The 20,118-nt window shown below is 50.9% G+C and overlaps 3 protein-coding genes across 6 annotated transcripts; 1 reads left to right on the forward strand and 2 right to left on the reverse strand.

Annotated features, from left to right (window-relative positions):
• The first annotated feature begins 521 nt into the window (after positions 1-521).
• Positions 522-10,140, forward strand: RASL12 (RAS like family 12). 4 transcript variants are annotated; one of them, XM_053955276.1, is made up of 6 exons: positions 522-659; positions 6,347-6,463; positions 6,549-6,605; positions 7,686-7,759; positions 7,844-8,034; positions 8,808-10,140. In XM_053955276.1, exons 2-6 carry the CDS (start codon positions 6,355-6,357, stop codon positions 9,190-9,192), a joined length of 816 nt encoding a protein of 271 aa, XP_053811251.1. In that variant the 5' UTR covers positions 522-659; positions 6,347-6,354; the 3' UTR covers positions 9,193-10,140. The 4 variants fall into 4 exon arrangements, with proteins under 4 accessions (XP_053811251.1, XP_053811248.1, XP_053811250.1 ...); XM_053955273.1 differs by lacking the exon at positions 522-659 and adding an exon at positions 4,880-5,474; XM_053955275.1 differs by lacking the exon at positions 522-659 and adding an exon at positions 4,880-5,474 and having other exon boundaries at positions 7,844-8,048; positions 8,808-9,111.
• On the reverse strand, positions 1,030-4,886 carry KBTBD13 (kelch repeat and BTB domain containing 13). Its single transcript, XM_053955267.1, has one exon. It carries the CDS (start codon positions 4,030-4,032, stop codon positions 2,650-2,652), a length of 1,383 nt encoding a protein of 460 aa, XP_053811242.1. The 5' UTR covers positions 4,033-4,886; the 3' UTR covers positions 1,030-2,649.
• A 51-nt stretch (positions 10,141-10,191) lies between the features above and the next one.
• On the reverse strand, positions 10,192-16,443 carry SLC51B (solute carrier family 51 subunit beta). Its single transcript, XM_053955277.1, has 5 exons — positions 16,355-16,443; positions 12,891-12,990; positions 12,087-12,230; positions 11,576-11,666; positions 10,192-10,821 (listed from the first exon to the last, which is right to left on the reverse strand). Exons 2-5 carry the CDS (start codon positions 12,928-12,930, stop codon positions 10,602-10,604), a joined length of 495 nt encoding a protein of 164 aa, XP_053811252.1. The 5' UTR covers positions 12,931-12,990; positions 16,355-16,443; the 3' UTR covers positions 10,192-10,601.
• Positions 16,444-20,118: the final 3,675 nt, after the last annotated feature.

The raw sequence follows: 20,118 nt of genomic DNA on the forward strand, positions 1-20,118 counted from the left end.
GTGCTGCCATCAAGGTAAAACACTATGTCCCTTCTCCTTGGATCTCCAGGTGGGTGCCAGACAACAACAGGAAGGTACAGCTCTCCATGGCTGCCTTCATTCTTGCCTGGATGCAACAAGGAAACTTGGCATCCATGTTTTGGGGGAGTTGACCCATCCATCCCCAAGGATGCTTTATTCCTGCTCTTCTTTAATGGCACTGAAACAGAAAATGTGGCACCCTGCATGTCCTAGGGAGATATTCCTGGGGAGCTCACAGGCTCTTTTTGGAACTCCCAGCCCTGTTTTTCCTCCTGCTTTCCCTTGGTTATACAAGCTTTTATTTTTGATACAGCCCATATAAGGCAAGTCCATCTACAGACAGCATTTCCTTACATTCCCCCTTGCCAAGATGATGTCACCTTAAAAACGAGACTTGCAAAAGGTTAAGCTGTGATTAGGCAGATCGCGTCGCCTCCAACTGTGATCTTTGGCGGAGCAAACACGGTGAGGATGGAAAGGAGAAGATAAGGGTGCTGTGCTGGTGCCAGTGGTGCTGAATTCTGGTGGAGCAAAGCGCACTGGCAGCATTGTGCCAACTCACTGTGCAAAGGCTGAGCAGCTTCTCACCCTCCATCCAGGTTTGTTTGGTCCTGGATCTTGGATCATTTCTCGCAGAGGTAAGAAATGTATCTTTTTTCCTCCCTTTGTACCTAAAATTATCTTGGTTTTCTTTTTGGATCACAGCCTGGATTGATGGATGCAACAAATGGCTCTGGGGAGCATCCATGCCATACTCAGCTGCCTGCCAAGACTCACACTTTCCCTCAAGTGCTACACTTAAAAATCTTAAAACCTTTTGCATTTTGTTGACAAATATCTTTGTAAACTCCTGAACTGTCAAGAAGCAGCATGTAGAGGTGGGGAGGAGGTTGTATCACTTGCTGTTGGAGCTGGAGGGTAGGGGTGAGCCTGCCAAGTTCTGTGGTCTAGGGTTGGCCACAGGAGCCCAACATAAATATTTTAGTAACAGAGTTATTTTAACTTCATTTTAATGGATGTTTAAGCTGTTCAGCTTAAAATTGCTTTAAAGCAATGTGTTTCCATGTGCTGCTCTCAGGAGAAGACAATGTGAAATGTTAATTCACAGAATTCTGTGAATTCTGTGAAATAGTAATTGCTTTTGTCTGGGAAGGGGACAATGATTTGATTTGATGGGCTGCTGTAACATTCCACCTGGGGACTGCAATGCTGCTCAGCTCACAATGCCCACAGTGCAGAGCTGGGACGGGTCTGTCAGTGTCCCCTGCCTCCCCCGTGCCACCGCCAGACCTGCAGCTCCACCAGCAGCAGTCCCCTCATGGGTGACATCGGGGTGGTGGCCTGCCCCAGTGGCAGAGAGCAAATGGGGACAAGGTGCATCCAGTGGATGGGTGCAAGCTGGGGTTTTCTGGTTTGTTTTGGTTTGCAGTTGCGTTGAGTGGGTTTATTCTCAAATGCGGGAACTGTTTTGAAAATGCTGAGAACTTGACGAGGATCAGCAGCGGAGATATTGAGGCATCCCAGCTGGTATCCCTTCCGCTCCCTCCCGGCCTGGACAGCACAGGCAGCCCAAAGCCTGCCCCATGGATGGGAAACCAGCTGAGCTGGGGTCTGGGTTTGCTGCTGCCCTGGTCTCTGTCGTCACAAAGGGGAGCTCTGTGCTCCTCAGCCATCCCCAGAGCTGGTGTTGAGGGCTCAGGCAGTGGGATCTGATGGGAACAGCTCCTCTGGCTGTGGAGCTCTGCAAGCCTGGTATCACCATGTAATGGCTCCCTAGCCCTCATTCCCTTTTGGCACTCTCTGTACTTCCAAGCTTTGCCATGTCCTCAAAAGACCCTGACTTGGCTCAAGCAAGTCTCTGGTGAGAACCAGCACTTGCCACCCCATTGGGTCTGTGCCGGGGCCTGAGGGGGGTGATTGATGTTCCCAGGTCCCAGAAAACCCTTGGCACATTAAGCACCTGATGCCCAGGAGCTGCTTTCCTTCATTCCCCATCTCCCCTCCTCCTCCCAGGACCCCGTTGCAGCCACAGAGAATTCCCAGGGGAGTGCGGGGCTCTGTGGGAACCGCACTCCCACGTAAGGCTCTGAAACTGAGCTGCAGCTGAAAAAGCATTCGGGGCAGAAACGAGTCCTGACACAGATCCCTGTTAGGAGGTATTTTCCTTCAGAAGCACAGGAGGAAAAAACCCGCAAGAGTAAATGTAAAACACAGCAATGAGAAGCTTTTCTATAGCTTTTCCTTTTAATTCCGGCATGTAATGAATGATTTCCCATCAAGGCAGAGAGGAGGTGGAATGCTGCACACCCTCAGAGTGCAGTCAGAATAAATAAATCCCATGTTTGCATCTCTATGGTATCTGTCCTCTGCAGAAGCCACAATGTCCTTCACACAGCTGGCTTGTGAGCTCATGGATAACAGGATTTTGTGCCCGTGCAGGGCAGGAAGAGGCAGACAGGAGCTGCCCTTTCCCTCTGGCAGGGTCTAATGTCACCTCCATGGTCCAACATGATGCATCCCTGGACCTGAGCACAACTCCATGGAGGAGGAGAGGAGCCCAGGGGAGCAGTGAGTGCAGAGCTGAGGCCATGTGCAAGGAGAGCATCCTGACATGGGATGGGGGACCAGCTACGTCGCGATGTCATGGTCACGTCTCGGCAGCCGCAGGAGGAAGGTCTGCAGGGAGCCGCTGCGTGGGAAACCTGCCCGCTCCTTCTTCTGCTTCCAGGTCTCCTCTTCCACGGAGTAGAGCAGCGTCAGCATCTTGTTGACGGTGTAGATGGTGTCACCCCTGACGACGGCGGTGAAGAGAGCTCCCTTGCTGTTCATGAACTGCCCGGGCAGGGCGCTCCACTGCCGCGACGTCAGGTTGAAGCAGTCGATGACACAACGCAAGAAGTCGTCGTAGGGGCCGTTGCGCATGACGTAGAGGTTGTCACGATGGGCCACCATGCAGTGCCCGTAGCTCTGGTGCCGCTTGAGCTCGGTGACGGGAAGCCACGCGTCTTGCTGGGTCTCGTACTCGTAGATGACAGTGGTGTCCAGTGGCTGCCACAAGCAAACGAAGATCTGCCCCAAGGCTTGGGCACAGGGCGCTGCCGTGCTCGGTTGCGGCAGGTCAGAGACGAACGTCCAGGTGCTGGAGGCCAGGTCGTACCTCTCCACGGACTTGAGTGAAATCTTCTCGTACTCGCCGCCGATGGCGTAGAGGTAGCCCTCGTGGCCCACCAGCCTGACATCGTAGCGCAGCTGGTGAGGGCTGGGGAACTCGCTCCAGGCATTGGCATCAGCATCGTAGCAGAAGCTGCTCTCCACCACCTGCTTGTTGGCCCCGTAGACGCCACCCACGATGTAGATCTTATTATCCATGGTTGCCATGCCGGCTAGGAATGTGCTGGCGCTCAGCGGAAGGCAGGAGAGGGTCCTCCATGTGTTGGTCTCCTCGTCCAAGTAGCAGATGGTCCTGGAGAGGTCCTCCAAGAACTCGAAGGTGGGTGTGTGGGCTCCCACTGCCACAAAGGTGCTGGGTAGGAGGGCTTCCACGTAGGCCAGCAGATCATCGGAGAGGCAGTCCAGGTACTCCTCCAGCTCGGCGTAGCTGTCCCTGATGTAGAGTGCAGCGCAGTGGAAGAGATCCAGGAGGCCGAATATGGCAGCGGCTTGGTACAGCAGGATGCAGTTGTCAGAGTTGATGGAGTGGATCAAGTACTTGGCCAAGAGCTTCACCTGCAGGAAGGCAGCACATTCCACTGCCTGGAAGGTCTCCTCGCTGCCAAGGATGGGCCTCTCGCCCGCCAGCACCCGCAGCATGGCGAGGAACCCGGCTGCACTCAGCTCCCCCAGGCCGATCTCCTCCTGCGTGCTCTCCCTCATGCCCGAGCGGAAGAGGGCACGGAAGTACTCACTGCTCTCCACCAGCAAGGTCTTCTCCACCAAGAATGACTGTTCCTCCACCCGGATACGCACCCGCTCCGGGGGTCCGGCCTGGGAGCCTTCCTCCTCTGGGGTCATCCTCACCTGGGACCTCAGGAGCTCTCAGGGGTGGGGGAGCACCCGATGCCCCTCCGTGCTGTGCCCCTGCACAGCCCCCTCGGGCCTTCTCCACCCTTTGATGCCTTTGCTGCACTGCCCAGCAGCCTTGTAATATAAATACCTTGGGCTAAAGATAGCTGAGCTCGTGACCAGGGCCCTTCAAAGGCATCCACCAGGCTCAGCTGCCCCCACAAACTTAGGCAGGGTTCCAGTGTCACCAGCCAGCACTGGGCATGGCAGAGGTGCCTGGATCATCCCATGCAGTATGCCCAGGCACTCAGGAGAAACTGGGTTTTGGTCTCTCCCCTCTCAGGGATCCTCCTTATGATGCCCTAAGGAACAGTGCCCCATCCTGGGGAGGGCAATACTTGTGTGGCTGGGAAGAACATCTGGCCACACTATTTTTTTTCACCTGGGGAATCTCATTGTGAGAAAAAGGAAGTGCAGCAACCTCTTGTCACCAGAAAACCTCCCCTCTGGCCTCAGGGCTTGCCCAGCTCCCCATAATACCTGGCTGCGGGAAGAGATAAACCCCTGTTTACTGACACAGAGCTTGAGAGTGAGGAAAAGTGTTATTTGTGGCACATCACTTGTTTGTGTGCTAATCACAGATTTTTCTGGCTCGAAGTTCCATTTCAGCTCTGCCATGGGATGCCAAGGAAGGCTGACATCAGGGCTCACCTGGGGGCTCCTTCCTGGATCTCCCCATCACTACCTGTGACTAGTTTGCAGCTGGTGTTTTCTTTTGATGAAAAATTTAACCTGAGCAGCTCATCCTGTTGAAGGTCTTTTTGCTCCTTCCTTAACCTCCTCATCCCAGCATCTGGGAACTTTCCAGGCAGTGCATGATGGCAAAGCTGTTGCCTCAGAGTCATGGCCACAGCAGGTTCCCCCAGAAATCTGAGTTTAGGGGAGAATGGGAGAATTTTGCACTTGCGCCACTGTCACCGATCCTCATGGATATCCAGCTTAAAATACCATGTTTAGTTCCAATTGCTTTTAAGCACCCTAGACCTGTGACCAAAGGGGGTCTGGGGTAACGGGTCCTCAGAGGGGCTCTGCTTCCTGCAGGGGAGTTATCCCCGTGATCCCCATCCTCCCCACCCCTGGGGCTTGCAGGGACTTCCACACTCCCAGACTTATTTTGGGAGGGTTTAAAAATATCCTGCCTGTATTAACGGGCAATATTCCCAAGGGCGCAGCAGCCCCGCATGGCCACGGAGCAGCCTTATCCCCCCAGCCTCGGCTATGGCCCCTCCCGCAGTCCCTCGGGGCCGGCCCAGGGGCCTTATCCTGTGGTCCCGGGCACTGAGCCCTATCCCAAATGGCTGTGATCACCATGACAACGCTGACTTCAGCCTCCGCCACCTACTCGGGCTCAGAGCCACTGGGTGCCGGCTGATGGATTGGTACGGGCACTGGTGAGTACTCCCCGGGCTCCCCCTTCCTCTTGGGACCGAGTCTTTTGGTTGGGAAAAGGGTATTCCTCTGCCTCGAAAGTCTCTGCCGGGAGCAGAAGGTGTCAGTGCTTAACTGCGTCCGAAGGAGCCGGGCAGGTGGTGCGCAGGATGGCTGGACAGGCAGCTCCGGATGCTGCTCCTGCCTGCCGGAGGTGTGATGAGTTTGCCGTCCTCAGACAGGACAGAGGGACCAGGTTTGGGCTTGCTGGGGACACGGCGAGGAGCTGAGGGCTCACGAAGGTATCGGGACACGGCGAGGTGGCCACCAAGGCGAGGCACTGCCGGTCTCGGGCCCGGGGGTCCCTGCCCGAAGCCAGGAGAGCTCGGGGTGCCGGCGTGTGCTCTGCCTGGGGGGACTGTCCTCGGGGTGGCCGGGGCAGCGTGTCCAGCCCCGCGGCGTGGCAGCTTTCCTTACAAGGAGTTTGGCTGGAGCCCGAGCAGCGGGAGCCGCGCTCGCCTCCGCCTGCCTCATTCATCGCAGCCCCGGCCGTGCAGGGGCCGCCGCTGCCCCGGCCCCGCGCTCACGGAGAACCCCGCGTCCCCTCCGGCCGTGGGTTTTAAGGTGGGAGGCTGCGTTTCTCTTCTCTTTCTGGGGTGTGATGGGTGGGCAGAGGGCTGGGGGGGTCCTTCTCTTTCGGTGGGGTGCTGGCCGCCACTGTGGGATGAGGATGCCAGCCTGGCTCCAGGATGCGGATGGAAGAGAGGGCATCTCCCACCCTGGTGCTGCTGAGCCCTTCTCTCCCCCAGGCTGGGACACGCACGAGCCAGGCAGTGAGAAGGTTCCCATCCGACATGGCAGCGGGTGCTCCATGTCCCCCCGCTCTCTCCCGCAGGACCGAGGATGTCCTCGATGTTCGGCAAACCCCGAGCCAGCACCGAGCGGCCGCCCCAGAATTCCCTCCCCGAGTGCAACGTGGCCATCCTGGGCTGCAGAGGGGCCGGCAAGTCAGGTGAGACGGGCAGGGCAGGGCATCGGGGAGCTGCCGGCTGCCGTCAGGGGACACCTGCCTCACCTGCCTCTTTCACCTCCTGCAGCTCTGACCGTGAAGTTTCTAACCAAGAGGTTCATCAGTGAATATGATCCCAACTTGGGTAAGTAAGGCACGTTCTTATCCCATGGAGCATCCTTCCCAACTCCCACGTTTCCCATGAATGTGGCATGCAAGGAGAAAGAAAAAACAACCCACCCAAAATTATATAAAAAACAACAAGAAGGGCTGGATTTGACCCAAAACCGTCTGCTAAAACAGAGGTGAAAGCAGTGACATCTCTGGGGGGACTTACCATGGGAATGTTGGCTCCTCGCATTGCCCCCAAAAAACCAAAAGCTGAATTCTTGAGGCTCTTTGAGGAGCATCTCATGTCTGTTGGGCAGGGAAAAGGCTGAGGAAATGAGGACGGGTGCACAGCAGGCGACCCTGGGGCTGAGTTTTGCAGTGAGCAGTTCTGGGCATTTTTTTTCCACTCATTTGAGAAATTAATAACTATTTTCCTAGGCCTGACTCCAGGCTGTGGGGAAGAACCATAAATGATTTATCAGGGACATTAAGGAGATATGGACCTTGTCCAAGAACCAACTCCAGCCCCTAATAATTCAGTGACTCTTAGAAAGAAGGATAAATCCTTTCTTCTTCAGATATTTTTGGGAATGTGGTTTCATCTTCCCACGTCAAAACCTTTCCGAAACACATCCGTTAAAAGCTGGCCCAAAGAAAGCATCTTTCTCCTGGGGGAATGGCTCAACTGCTCTCCCTGCCTGCCCTCCTTCCAAAAGAAAGGATTGTTCTTCTCACTTGATTTATTGGGAAACAGTCTCATGTCAAGCCTCCAGATTGCTTTATCTCATCAGGCCATGGCTTTTAGATAAGGGCTGAGGCCTGGGTGCAGTGATTGCTGTGCCAAGCTCCTTCCCCTCCCTCCTTCTCCTGTGGGAGCCCACACTTGCAGCACGTGGGGAGAAATAAACACTCCTAGCCAGGCTTGCCCAGCAACATCACCACCAGTCCCCCAAAATAAAGTTGTCTCAGGAAGGAGTAAGGTGGGAGGCATTGGTGGAGGATGCTCCTCATCAGGGCTGAAATTTTCCCATGGTGTCCCAAGCATCCTGGGCTTTGCTTGCCTTTGAAGAAGACAGGATGTGCCAGCCCATCCTCACAACCACCCTTCTTGCAGAGGACACCTACTCCTCAGAGGAGCTGGTGGACCAGCAGCCTGTGCTCTTGAAGGTGATGGACACTGCTGACCAGGTAAGGCATTGTGGGGGTGATGACCAGCTGGACCATGGCTTGACCACGACTGGACTGCAGCTCAGGCACTCCTCTCACCCCCAGGATGGCCCCGGGAACTGCGAGCGCTACCTGTGCTGGGCCAGCGCCTTCCTGGTTGTCTACAGCATCGACAACAGGAAGAGCTTCGAGGGCTGCCAGCGCTACCTCGAGGTGCTCGCCCTGCACGCGCGGGGCTGCCAGCGCCGCTGCCCCGTGCTCCTGCTGGGAAACAAGCTGGACATGGAGCAGTACAGGTACCGGGCACGCGGTAAGGCTGCCTGCTCCCCGTGGGAGAGAGCTCACACATCCCCATCCCTCCTGCTGGGATGCAAAGCCCAAATCTGATTTTTCACGGGCATTTCCACCCCCATTAGTATTTGCAACATCCTCCCACATCCCTGAAGTTTCTGCTCTCTTGCCCGAGGGCTGATGTGTTTATTTTGAGCCCGTTGATATTTTCAGTAGGATGTTTTTTGGCTGAGTGGTGAGGCAGCGTCACCATCCCTTGCAGGGCTTGAGCCAGAGGAGCCCCTCTGGACATGCCCTTCCCTTCCCTGGAGCCCTCTAGTTCCAGCCCCACTGCCAGGACTGGATGTGCCCAATATGTTTTTCTGGCCTTTTGTGCTGCTCTGTGGTCCCACGGGCCCCTGAGTCATGTGCATTGCTGGAACCCTCTTGCTCCCACGATGGAGGTATCCCCCTCCCCAGAGCAAGGACCTGCCCCATATCCTCCTCCTTGCTTCCCAGTGCACTGTCATCACACTCGCCCCTGGGTTCCTGGAACACATCCCTCACAGGAGAAGCTGTGTGATTCCCCAGGGACACAGAGGCCATTACTCTGGGATTTTGGGAAAGGCAAAACTCTTTTGGACTCATGTACCTGCTTGTCCCAGGGCAGGGATGGGCAGGTGCTACCTTGGTGCTCTTTGGAAAGGAAGCGTGGGATGCACGATCTGTTACCTGCACCTTTTTCGGGTGGCTGCTGTGCCCCAAGGGATCCTGCACCCATCCCCTCCCCTCTCGCCAGGCAGGTGCTCTCAGCAGAAGGGATGTCCCTCGCCAGCAGGTTTGGGTGCCTCTTCCATGAGGTGTCAGCATGCCAGGACTTCACTCGGGTGCAGCACGTCTTCCACGAGGCCGTGCGGGAGGTGCGGCGCCAGGCGGAGTGGAACCTTCCCGTGCGGCCACTCTTCATCTCCGAGGAGCGGCCCTGCCCGCCCGTGGCCACGCCGGTAGCCCTGCCCACCCACCACAGCTTGGCCACCTGCACCTTCAACACCCTCTCCCCTGTCAACTACAAGGAGATCCCCTCGGTGGCCCAGGCCAAGCTGGTCACCGTCAAGTCCTCGCGGGCTCAGAGCAAAAGGAAGGCTCCCACACTCACCTTGCTGAAAGGCTTCAAGATATTTTAGGACACATCCCTGTAGGCTGCAGAGAGGGAGAGAGAGAGACCCTCATCCATCCCCCCAGCTCCACAGCAGCTGGGACCTTCCATGATGGACTCACAGGCACTGCAGCAGCTGCTGGCAGACGGTGGCCCCGGTCTCCATGCTGTGGCAAAGCCAGCAGTGGCAACTTGGCGAGCAGGCAGAGTGCCAAGGGTCTGACATGGGCTGTGGCATCACTCTGCCTGCCCCTGCCCGGTGCTGCTGTGGTGTTTGCACCCTGTCCTGCTACTGCCACTGGGGCCAGCCCAGTTTTCTGTGAGGATGCAGCAGCTCCCAGAGGAGCCAGAGCTGTGGATACCATTGGGAGGGGATGGGCCAACCCCATGGTCACCAGCCAGTTTGGGCACCTGGCCCACAGCTACAGGAGCCCAGGAATGAGGAACTAATCATTAATCCAGCATGGAGGCACATCTCATTCATCCCACAGGTCCCCGACTAAGCAATAAGTAGGAGGAATTATTTTTTTTTTTTAATCCAGATAAAAAAGGTGCAGATACTGTTTCAGCTGCTTAAAGGCCTCAGGTGGCCTGAAACTGATACCCACACATCAAGCCAAGTCACACCAAAATTGCTGCTTTTTTGCTCAACTTTTTACACTATAGCATCCCTTTCCAAAGTCTTTGCAAAGAGATGCTTTGCTGACAAGAACATGGTCTGCAAAGCCTGTGTTTAAAAGACTGATGTATTTCCAGTAATGTCCTAAATTATTTCATGGCTTCTACATGTGCCCAGTGGAGGACACAAAGGGAATCCTGGAGCAGACAGGCTCTACCTGTGCCTGAGCCAGGGTCAAGGGCTGGATGTTTGGTTTCAGGTGCTCTATCAGATTAAATGTTCTGCTTCTCCCTGGAGTTGCAGTTACCTTGTAGAGTAAAATATCCATGTGTATATTTGTACATATAGCCATATATATATATATATGACCTTACCAACAGAGAGATTCAATATGGCATTTTGATCAACTACTTTGGAAAGTATTTTAATAAAGAGGATACTGAAAAGAATAAAAATGTCTCAGCTTCAGTGTTGCTGTTTTCCTGATGGGATGTGAGGGTGCTTTCCCTGGCTGACTGCAGGCCAAGCTTCCCACTTACTTCCCTGGCTCAGGTCCTTTAACCTGCTTTACCCTTCAGCCCCTGAGGGAGGAGATGAAGCTGGCACTGGAGGGAAGGCTGGAAACAGCCAGAGCAGTGGGGGAACACCAGCCAGGCAGGAGCTGAGCCCACAGCCCCTCCTGCAGGTGCAACTCTGCTGTTTTCTTGTTTCACCCTTATCTTTCTCCAGGCTAAACTGCATTTGTAAACTTGCACCCTTGTGAATTGAGACATTCTGATAACCTCCTTAAGGCCTAAATGGGCTGATTCCAGCTGCCACTATATGGCCTCCTCAGACATCTCTTTGTACAGGGACGTGACAGTCCCGTCCTTCCACTGGACCATCACATCCCCTGGTCTCTGGTCCTGGGGCCCTGGCTGCTGCTTTAGTGGCTCAGCCGGGCTGTATTCCTGCACAGGCATCAGGGCTTGCTTGGCATCGAGGTCAGCCTCCTGTGTGGTTTGTGCTGCTTCTCCATTCACAAGGATCTTCCTTTTCCTGCAGGGAAGGCACAACAAAGACACACAGAGTGAAGCAGCAAGCCCAGCCCACATCTGAGGGCACCCAGCCTGGTGAGGGTCACAGCCATCAATTTACACCGTGTTCCTGGAACACGCCAGCTGCTTGTGGGCAAACGCCGCCAGGTGAGCTGTGCCAGGTAAGTGCTCTGAAGTGTTTGAGCACACACAGCTGTGGGATTCACACTTGGAGAGCACCCAGCTCCTGACGCCAGGAGCAGCACGCAGCCGGCCATCACTAGAGGGAGAGCGAGGCAGGCTCGCAGCGTTAGCGCTTCTCTCGTCTGAAGACGGCAGCTCTGACACAGTGCTAAGTTTTTGCGCCCTAGCAAACAGCGAGTTGCTTCTCAGCTGCGGGGTCGTGCAGCAACCGGGGAACTGTGTGGGGATGTGGATAGTCTGGGAGTCCTACTCCAAACCCCCTGTACTTAGGTGAGAGCACCTCACACCACAGTTATCATCGCTTCCCTCCCAGCAGCCCTGTTAGGCTGGGCAGAGCTCTGCAGACCTTTATTCGATCCAGGGCCCAGAGAAGGGGCTTGTTCCAAGTAACACAAAGTGAGCAGGCATCAGGCAAGGTTTTATAACAAAAAATGGTTCAAAGGGAGTTTGTCTTTGCTCTTCTCCCCATCACTCAGGGCTTGTCCTACCCTATCAAAATTCTGTGTCTGCTTGCTGGGAGGCTTTCAGGCCACCACCACACACCAAAAGATTCTCAAATTTTCCTGTCTCACCTGTTTCGCACAATGTTAATGGTCAGAAGAACAAGACCCAAAATCATGGTCGCGAGGGAAAGCGCAAGAACGGAATAATTCCATGTTGAGGCTGAGGGAAAGCAGAGAGGCAGTGTTAGCAGGCAGCACAGTGTGACCCATAGAGCCTGGCCAGGGGTTTTCTGAGGACACCCAAGATGCTCTGTCCTTGATTTTTGTAGCTTTGAAGTTGATCCTCATGACGCTGACCTGCTGCTATGTCAATCTGCTCCCTCCACCCTGCCAAAATCACAAGAGACCTTTGCTCTTTTGGCAGGCTCTGCCTGGAAAGAGGCTGAACCCCAGAGACACTATCTCAGCAAAGCCTCCTGACTGTCTTCACCTATGGCCTGCTTATTCCAGAGGCAAGTCTGAGGGTTTGTGTGTCTGGGGTAAATCACCTCCTCAGGCAGTGCCCTCAGGCATCTCTGTTAGGCAAGAAAGTTAACAGCCAAGGACTGTGCCTCAGCCCAGGAGCACCAATAGGACTTACGGTCTTCTCTGCGGAAGAACCAGAGCAGCTCCTCCAGCTGTTCCAGTTCCAAGCCCAGTGGAAGGGTAATGTTGCCTGCTGTGTGTAACTCGTCCACGTGTGTGCTGGCCAGGGTGGTTGGGAGGTACTTGTGCTCTGCCTCAGCTGTGGTGGAAAGAGAAAGATGCAATAGTCACTGCAGCCCTTGAGACTGGAAGTGGCCTTCCCCTTCACTCCCAGGGTTGCCCAGCACATCTCTCCAAGCAGGCAGAACTCAGCCCTGAGCCTGATCTCATGCAGTGGGAAGGGAAGAGTGTTTTTGGCTGCAGACCCCATTATGGTGAGGCAGCAGGGCTGCAAAGACTTCAGAATGCTGATTGGGCTTTTCCACATTCCTCATCTCCCACCAAGCAGAGGCATCTCCGTGTGCCACAATTCACCAAAGAGTTGCCTTGCCAAGACCAGTCCTGGAAATCTGACTCTGGACCGCAGTCCTCCAGCAATAAATTCCTATTCATCAGGCTGGCTTGTATACACAACTTGACTCTCGCTTTTTTTATCAAAAAAGCTTCAGTGTCTGCAAAGAAACCAACATATAAATGTGGCCAACCCCAAGCACAGAACACACACACAGAATGCAGATGGGAATGACACCCAGTTGTGGAACTGGGGTGCAACTTTTTACTTGGCTCAGTCAGGCTGCTGCTGGTGTATACTGAGGAAAATAGCCCCATAGAAAGAAAGAAACTGTATTTCTAGGAAGTTAAGGCTTTGCACATGTGACCTACTTTACCCACACCATTATCCTTTAAGCTAAGACTCTACCTTGCAGCAGGAAAAATGGGATTATCCAGAAGAACTTCATATTTGTATATGCAGGTGGGATGGATCACGCCTTCACAGTATTTCTTCAGTGTGGAGATGCCTGCAAAATACAGAGAAACAAAGGAGCTGAGAGAGAATCTGATTTCCCTCCCTACTCCAGCTCTTTTCAGAGAGGGGATCTCATGTACTTCAGCATCTGTTTCCTCCTGAGAATGTGAGTCTGACCTGCCAGGACAGGGTGCAGAAATCCCTGGACCACCAAGGTGACAGCAGAGGGGGTCTGGCACAGCGTCTGCTGCCCAGGTTGGACGCCTTGCTGAGGTGAACCTGTACAGATGTGAGCTCAGCTGCTGTGAGCCAGCCCCTCCCCAACTAACAAAGCTTCCCTGCTTGCTCCCTTGCTATAATCTCTAGAGAACATATACTTTGCATGTGACAACCTATTGCCAACCCATGGATGGCAGAATATGGGTGTGGAGATGAGGAAGTGGAAGGCTGAGCTCCAGGAGGAGGCAAGGCTGGCTTGCCATTGAGGTTACGGTGTCTCCCATCCCTCAGGGAAACAGAAAGTCCTCCTTGACCTTTAGTCCCTCATTTATTAGAGGCATCAATCCAACTTTTATGGCTGCTTGTCCGAATTAGTTCTTCAGTGTCCTTGGAAGGGACCTGCCCTGAGCAGGGGTTCCTGGCTGTCCACTCTGATTTGGTGAGGCGTTGAGGTGGCTCTCCCCAGCCCAGTGCTCACTGGCCATCACCCACTGGCAGGTCAGTGACACCACAACACACATGCATCCCTCAGACATTCTGGCCCCACAGGCCATTAATTATTATATGAAGACTTTTACGTCAGTCTGATACTCCCAGCTTTTACCTGCCTTTGCTGTGTGGCCTGGTGCTGTCTGAAACTTGCTCCCAAGCATGTTCCACTATGCCAGGCGTGTCAACAGCACTGTTGCTGACTCCTCAGGGAAGCATTTGTCCTGTCGGTTATAGACCTAATGATTGCTACTATTTCTCCCCCATTCTCAATGTCTTCACAATTCAAAGTTCACATTTTATAGCTAACCAGGCATTCAGGCTTGCTCCCTGCTGCCAGAAAACCACCTGCTAGCAATTCTTTGAGGAGGGGACTCTCAAGTACATGGTCCACTTTGTATTTCAGAAAATACGGGTAAAGCTGCTCCCTGCAGTTAGGTGTGCCAATTACCCTTCCATCCAGGCAACCTTTAGCTTATTTACATGGATCACCCCTCACAAAGGAGGAAATAAGTTCTTGCTGCCAATGAAAATAAGTTACAAGTCAGGTACACCCTAATAAGAAGTGGCACTTGAATGTGTTAAATCTTGCTGTGCAAGGCTTCTGAGTAATCATTTGCTCGAAGAGGAATATTTGACAAGCATGTTGCTGATTTTCCCCTAAGGTGTTTCATAAGCTATGGGCTACCTCCTGGTGTCTATGCACAGCAGGGATGCTGGAAAGCTGCTCGAAGTACTTCACTACTTCATCAAGTAGTGACCAGCAGCCAAATCTCCCCAGGCATGGGAGGCCAGAACTTTGTGGGTAAAACACAGCAGCAGAATGGACAGTTATTGTGCATTAACAGGACATTTAAGTAAAAGTCTTTAAAACTTCTGTTATTTTAGAGATCTTTTACATCTAAATCACGTTAACAAAATTAGTTTCATTCATGAAAGCCACAAAACAAAGTGTTCTCAAGTCAGTGTGTCTACTGCAGCGGAGGCTGAGCAGAATTCTGCCTAAACCACCAGCTTCCCCAGTAAGAAAACAGTGACTCCCACAGCTGGGCTGGACATGCTCTGAGGAGTTTGGATCTTCCAGCCTGGAAGAGATTGTTAAAGGCATCTCCTCCAGCCTCCCCCCACAGAGCTGCTCTGCCCTGCTGCCCACATCCCAATGTGGGCAAGCACTGCTCCACGAGACCAGCTGGGACAGCGTGGGGGATGTTCTTCCCCATTGCTCCCCTGCCTGCACATCTCAGCAGTGACTCTGGTGGCTGATGGACAGGGATGAGCCCTTAGATCCAGGCCTCTGCAACTCCAAGTGTGCACTTTGGTCTCCTCTCCCTCTGAAGGCACCCAAGACCCTTTCTGAGGTTGCTTCCCAGCTTGGGTACGATGGGGGAAGCTCAAATGCGAGAGAGCTCATGCATTTTATGCTCGTATGGAAGGAGGCAGAAAGAACAAAGAGGCCAGTGCCTCTCAAGAAACATTTTACCTGTGTTGAGTTTATATTGACTCCTGAACGTCTTTGTAATTTCTTTCTTCTTGCAAATGGGATTTTAACATCAAAAGCTGAAAATCTGTACAGTATTATGTATTTCAGGAACAAAGAATCACACAACAATGCTATTTCAAATCCTTCTGTGGATCTGTGGGCTTTGCTAGCATTCAATGAAATCTCAAGATATTACAGGAAAATGTCAGGGGACTGCTTTTTGCTCTATGCATTGATCTCAGCACTTAAATGGTAAAAACCTTTCTCATAATGGAAGCCCTTCAAGGTCTGAGACATATCACATGCAGAAGGCAGAGCTGAGGGGTTGGTGCTCTAAAGGATGGCACAACCCAGCAAGCTGGCTGTGCCATGTGGGAACACACACGTCCACAACTGCACGTGGACTCTGCAGCCAGGGCACAGCACATGGTGCTCTGAGCCCACCCTGTGCTTGGTTTTTGTCAGCTCTGATATTCAAGGTTGCTCACTAAGACACATTTTGCCCTCATTCTGCAAATGAGAAGTCTTTAGATACGTATTATACTGGTTTAAGTAAAGATGGGGGGAAATCTTTTGGAAAGACCATCAAGTACAGCTTCTGTTGAGATGATAATGTCCCTCTTGGCTCCTTATTCAAAACTCACTATACAGTACGGGACAATGCATTTAGAATAAATCAGTCTTTTTAAATTACTCTCCTCTTGTCATCCAGACTCTCTCTGGTGGTTGTCCTATCTTAGCAGATTGCATTAAAATGGGTCAGTTATTTAAAATGGAGTATTAAAGTGGGATGTCCTGTTTTTGGGATTCATAGAGGATATATATACAATGTCACACCACAGACATGCAAATGGATGGTATGGTTTATAAAGGTACATTAAGGTCTGAGCTCCATTAAGGAACACAAGGAATTGTTTATTATTTAAAATATTAAGGCAAGAAGACAGTCTGTGCTATTTTTTAACCTCTCTAAAGTAAAAAGCTAAAGAGCAAATCTAGGTTATATTACACATTTTCCTTTGGTTGCTTTAATATGCAGGAGTTACCTCAACCTGCTTCTTACTTGCTCTTCAGACAGTCTCTCTTTAAAAATTCTGCCTGCACAAAAAATTTCCAAGTATTCAAGCTTTCTAACTGGAATAAATAAATCAGCCTTTCTTTACAGATAGCTATAAATTAACCCAGCAGCCAGTGAAGCAGGAATGCCCGTTAATCTCTGCTAACTCACCAGAAACGTGGAGTTCCCAGCAGGGAGGAAGCTACATTTCTTCTTTAAGCCCTGTCATCCGAAGACATCTCCTCCGAGCACCGTGTGATACAAGGTTCCCTGTGCTCCTGCTCTGGGTATGCTACGAGCTGTGATTCACTCTGCTCCTGAGTCATGTGTGAAGGCCAGTTCAACAGGTGAGGTACACTCCAGCCCCTGAAAAAACACACCTCTTTAGTGGGACTATTTACAGCATGAGGTGAATGACCTTTTGCCAAAGAATGAGCTGTAGCAACTTCCAGTTTATTTGCTCAAGTTATTGGCATAATCAGTATTAAAAGAGCATGCTGAGTAGAATGACACTCAGTAATAAGTTACCCTGCAGTTAAAATAAATGGTAATGTTCACTCCACTTGGCTCAGTCCTCATTGCATACAGGAAGCATGTCCTGATAAAGCAGATATTATCCTTTTTTTTTTTCTTTTTATTTTTTTCAACAAATGGCCATTCTAAATCTGTCAGAGCATCTTACCAGAGCAAACAACTTTGCATGCAAAGCTTGAAGCAGCAGTCAGAGATTTTGCCATCCCAGTTTCACAGGTGCTGGTAATGCCTGGCTAAGTCAATAGTCTGCTAAGAGGCTCTGCAGACTGATGTGCTACTTTTTGTGACAGCCACATTGGGAAAGGAGGATTCGTCCCCCCTGAACTACCTGATTCATGGATGGAGCTGCACACTGCAAAGCAAGAGAGATGCATCTCACCGATGGGCTTGGGACACACAGCTAGCTCTGGTTAGCTCCAGCTGAACTGCAGGTGGTGGGTATAGTATCCATATGTTTGTCCTGTCCTTGGAGGTTCTCAGCTTGAAATAAAGTGTTCAAGGCCATGTTTGACAGGGCTTGGAGCAATCTGGTCTAATGGAAGGTGTCCCTGCCCATGGCAAGGGTATTGGAATGAGATGATCTTTATGGTCCCTTCCAACCCAGGCCATTCTATGATTCTATGATCTTTGGCATTGAAGCTTTGTTCCATTGTGATTAATCCTTTGAATCCCATCTCATATCCAGAGTTTCCCTGGGCAGCCCCTGTGAAATATCACCCAGCAGACGTGTGCTCCCCAAACAGAGATGTTTCACTCAGCCTGGCAGCGATCAGATGAGAGCTCAGAAATGCATCCCCCACGAAACAAGAGCTGCTCCCTGCTGCTGGAGGCATGTCCAGGCAGGACATCCCACCACATGGTAAATCGTGCTGTGTTTCCTTCTCAATTCCAGCTGGATCTTTTTAGAAGTGCCACCACAGTGGGGAACACTTTTCTAGCATCTTTGGGAGCTTTTTTGTTGCCAGGGAAAGGGATAGGGCAGTAAGTGGTCTCACAATCAAACCCTCTGGCCTTGGGAAAGCACAAAGAAGACACTTGGCCCCTGCAGAACAATCTATGAGTAGAGGGATGGAGGCACTGGCCATGGTGAAGAGGTGACTGCAACATAAGGATGGTGACTGCAAAACCCCAGAAAGTTACTTTTCATCCCAATTTTCTACATGGCTTGATGTATATATCCAGGGTCAGGATGCAGGTAGGTGGCTGAGATATGTTTAGGACTCAGCATGATGTACACAGAAATAAAACCAGTTCCCCACTGGTTAAAGTTGGCTCTTGTGCCCAGTGATCCTCTCCTTTTCCAGAGAACCACAGACGTGCTCAGGAGTGCTCCTGTCCAGCGAGGGTGTATTTGATTCGGTGTCTCTCCTGACAACACTGGCACTGGTTAATGGGAGATATCTTTTTACTTCTTGGAGACACTTTCAGCGTCTTTGGCCAGGAAGCAAAGTGGAGATAAGATCTGATTTGTGTTGTTTCCTCCTTGGATTTGTCTTCACTCTTCTTGGGAAGAATTTGTCTGACCTTGGTGTTTTAATTTTGCTTATCTTTTTTGATCCCTTCAGTGTCTTTGACCTGAAATGCCTGGTTACAGAATAACTAAACATTCAGGGTTGGAGTTTTTTTTTCTTTCCATGTAGAAAAGCAGAGTTCAAATGCAGCAGGAAAGCCAGATTTTTTTTTTTTTAATTTTTGTGAAACAAGCAGATAGTTGCTTTCATTCTGAAAAAATTTATATCAAAATAAATCTTCAGTTAAAATTCAGGAACACTGTGTTGAAGGCATAATAATGAATAACAGCCATAATGTGTTTGAAATGTGCTGTCATAGCAGAGCCAAGGATGAATTACGTGGGAGCAAGTGTACTGGAGGGAATTTAAGTCCACTTCAAAAACTCACTGCAAATGAAACTTTAATCACTTTGTGCATATGTCTGGCAAAAGCTCAGCATGGAGTTACAACATTTCCAGGAGCCTTAACTACAGCCAGAAGTGAGAATCCATCTCTGGGCTTAAGTCCTGGAGGAACAGCAGGTGAAACTCAACACACAGTGACATGTTCAGTGCCTGGATCTGATACCTGGAAATTAACACTGAGCAGCAGCTGGATTCTGGGTTCAAACCCACAACTTTTGGGCAATCCCGACATACACGTACATCCCTGGCCTTTCTGAAGTGTCGGTGATGAATCCAGGGCTTCACCCAAGACCTCAGAGAACTGGTATTTGCGGTCACCACGCAGGACATCTCCTTCCAGCCTTTCTTCCAGCAATCGCCCTCACTGCCTCTGGAAACCATGAGTATTTTTCAGCATCTGAGATATTATGAGGTCAAATTTTTCACCATCAGAGATAAGGCCTGAAATTACACTCTGTGCTGAACAGTGCTCCTCGCGTTTGGGGCCTGACAGCCATGAGTGCCTGTAATCACTTAGTTATTGTGCAATGACGAATTGTTCCCTGTTTATGATAAGTCAGACTGTTCACCTTCCCTTCTTTCCAAGCCACCTTCCAACATGAACCACGCTGGGAGCTTTAATCTCTTCTCAAGCACTAGCCATTCCTTCATCCTTGCTAGCCTCTTGTTTATATTCTATTTTTACTATAACCTTTCATGTAAGCACTAAGATGAGGTGAGCAGAGTTGATGTGTACTGCCTGTGACTAAACCAAGTATTTTCATGGGACTCCCCAGTTAATAGAGATTTGTAAAGTTTTTTGAGCATTTGATTTTTGCATACTGATTAGGAAATTACCTCAGTATTTGGTAGCATATTCTCCTTTTCTCAGGGTGCAGGATTGTAAGCACCTCAGTTAGGATGGCCTGACTCTTTTTTTGTTTTTTTTTTTTTTACCAGTAACAGCAATTTTTCATTCTTTTCTCCTTATTACCACCATAGGAAACAATGGCATCTTCAGTGTCTGAGAGAAGAAAACCCTAATGATGGGATGGAAAAAGGGAAGGAATATATACAGCACTGCTTAGTGTGGCACAAAATTTCACTTTTTTTATTGATCCTTGCCTCATGTATCCGACATAAAATTCTGCCATCATTTTCCAAGTAATTTACATATTTCCACTGGCATATAGGACATATAGACATACCCCATGCTGCAGAAATTCCTAGTGTCAAAGATTGTAGGATAGACTGTGATTTAGATGTGCAGGGAATTTGTGTATGTGATTTACATTAAAAGCTACACAAATAAAACATCTTCCCATGGGGAGAAAGAATGTACTTAGCAGAATGATAAAATATTTTCATACTTACATTATGGGAGGAGACAGTTCTTTAAGTGGTGATTCTGACCCCATAGTTTACAAGAAAACATTCTTTGAGTTACTGTCACTGTTAAAGTGAAGCTGTCCATGGAGTCAGAAACTGAACTCTGTTTTTCAAATG

Source organism: Vidua chalybeata, chromosome 13 (genome assembly GCF_026979565.1).
Source record: "Vidua chalybeata isolate OUT-0048 chromosome 13, bVidCha1 merged haplotype, whole genome shotgun sequence".
NCBI classification, from domain to species: domain Eukaryota; kingdom Metazoa; phylum Chordata; class Aves; order Passeriformes; family Viduidae; genus Vidua; species Vidua chalybeata.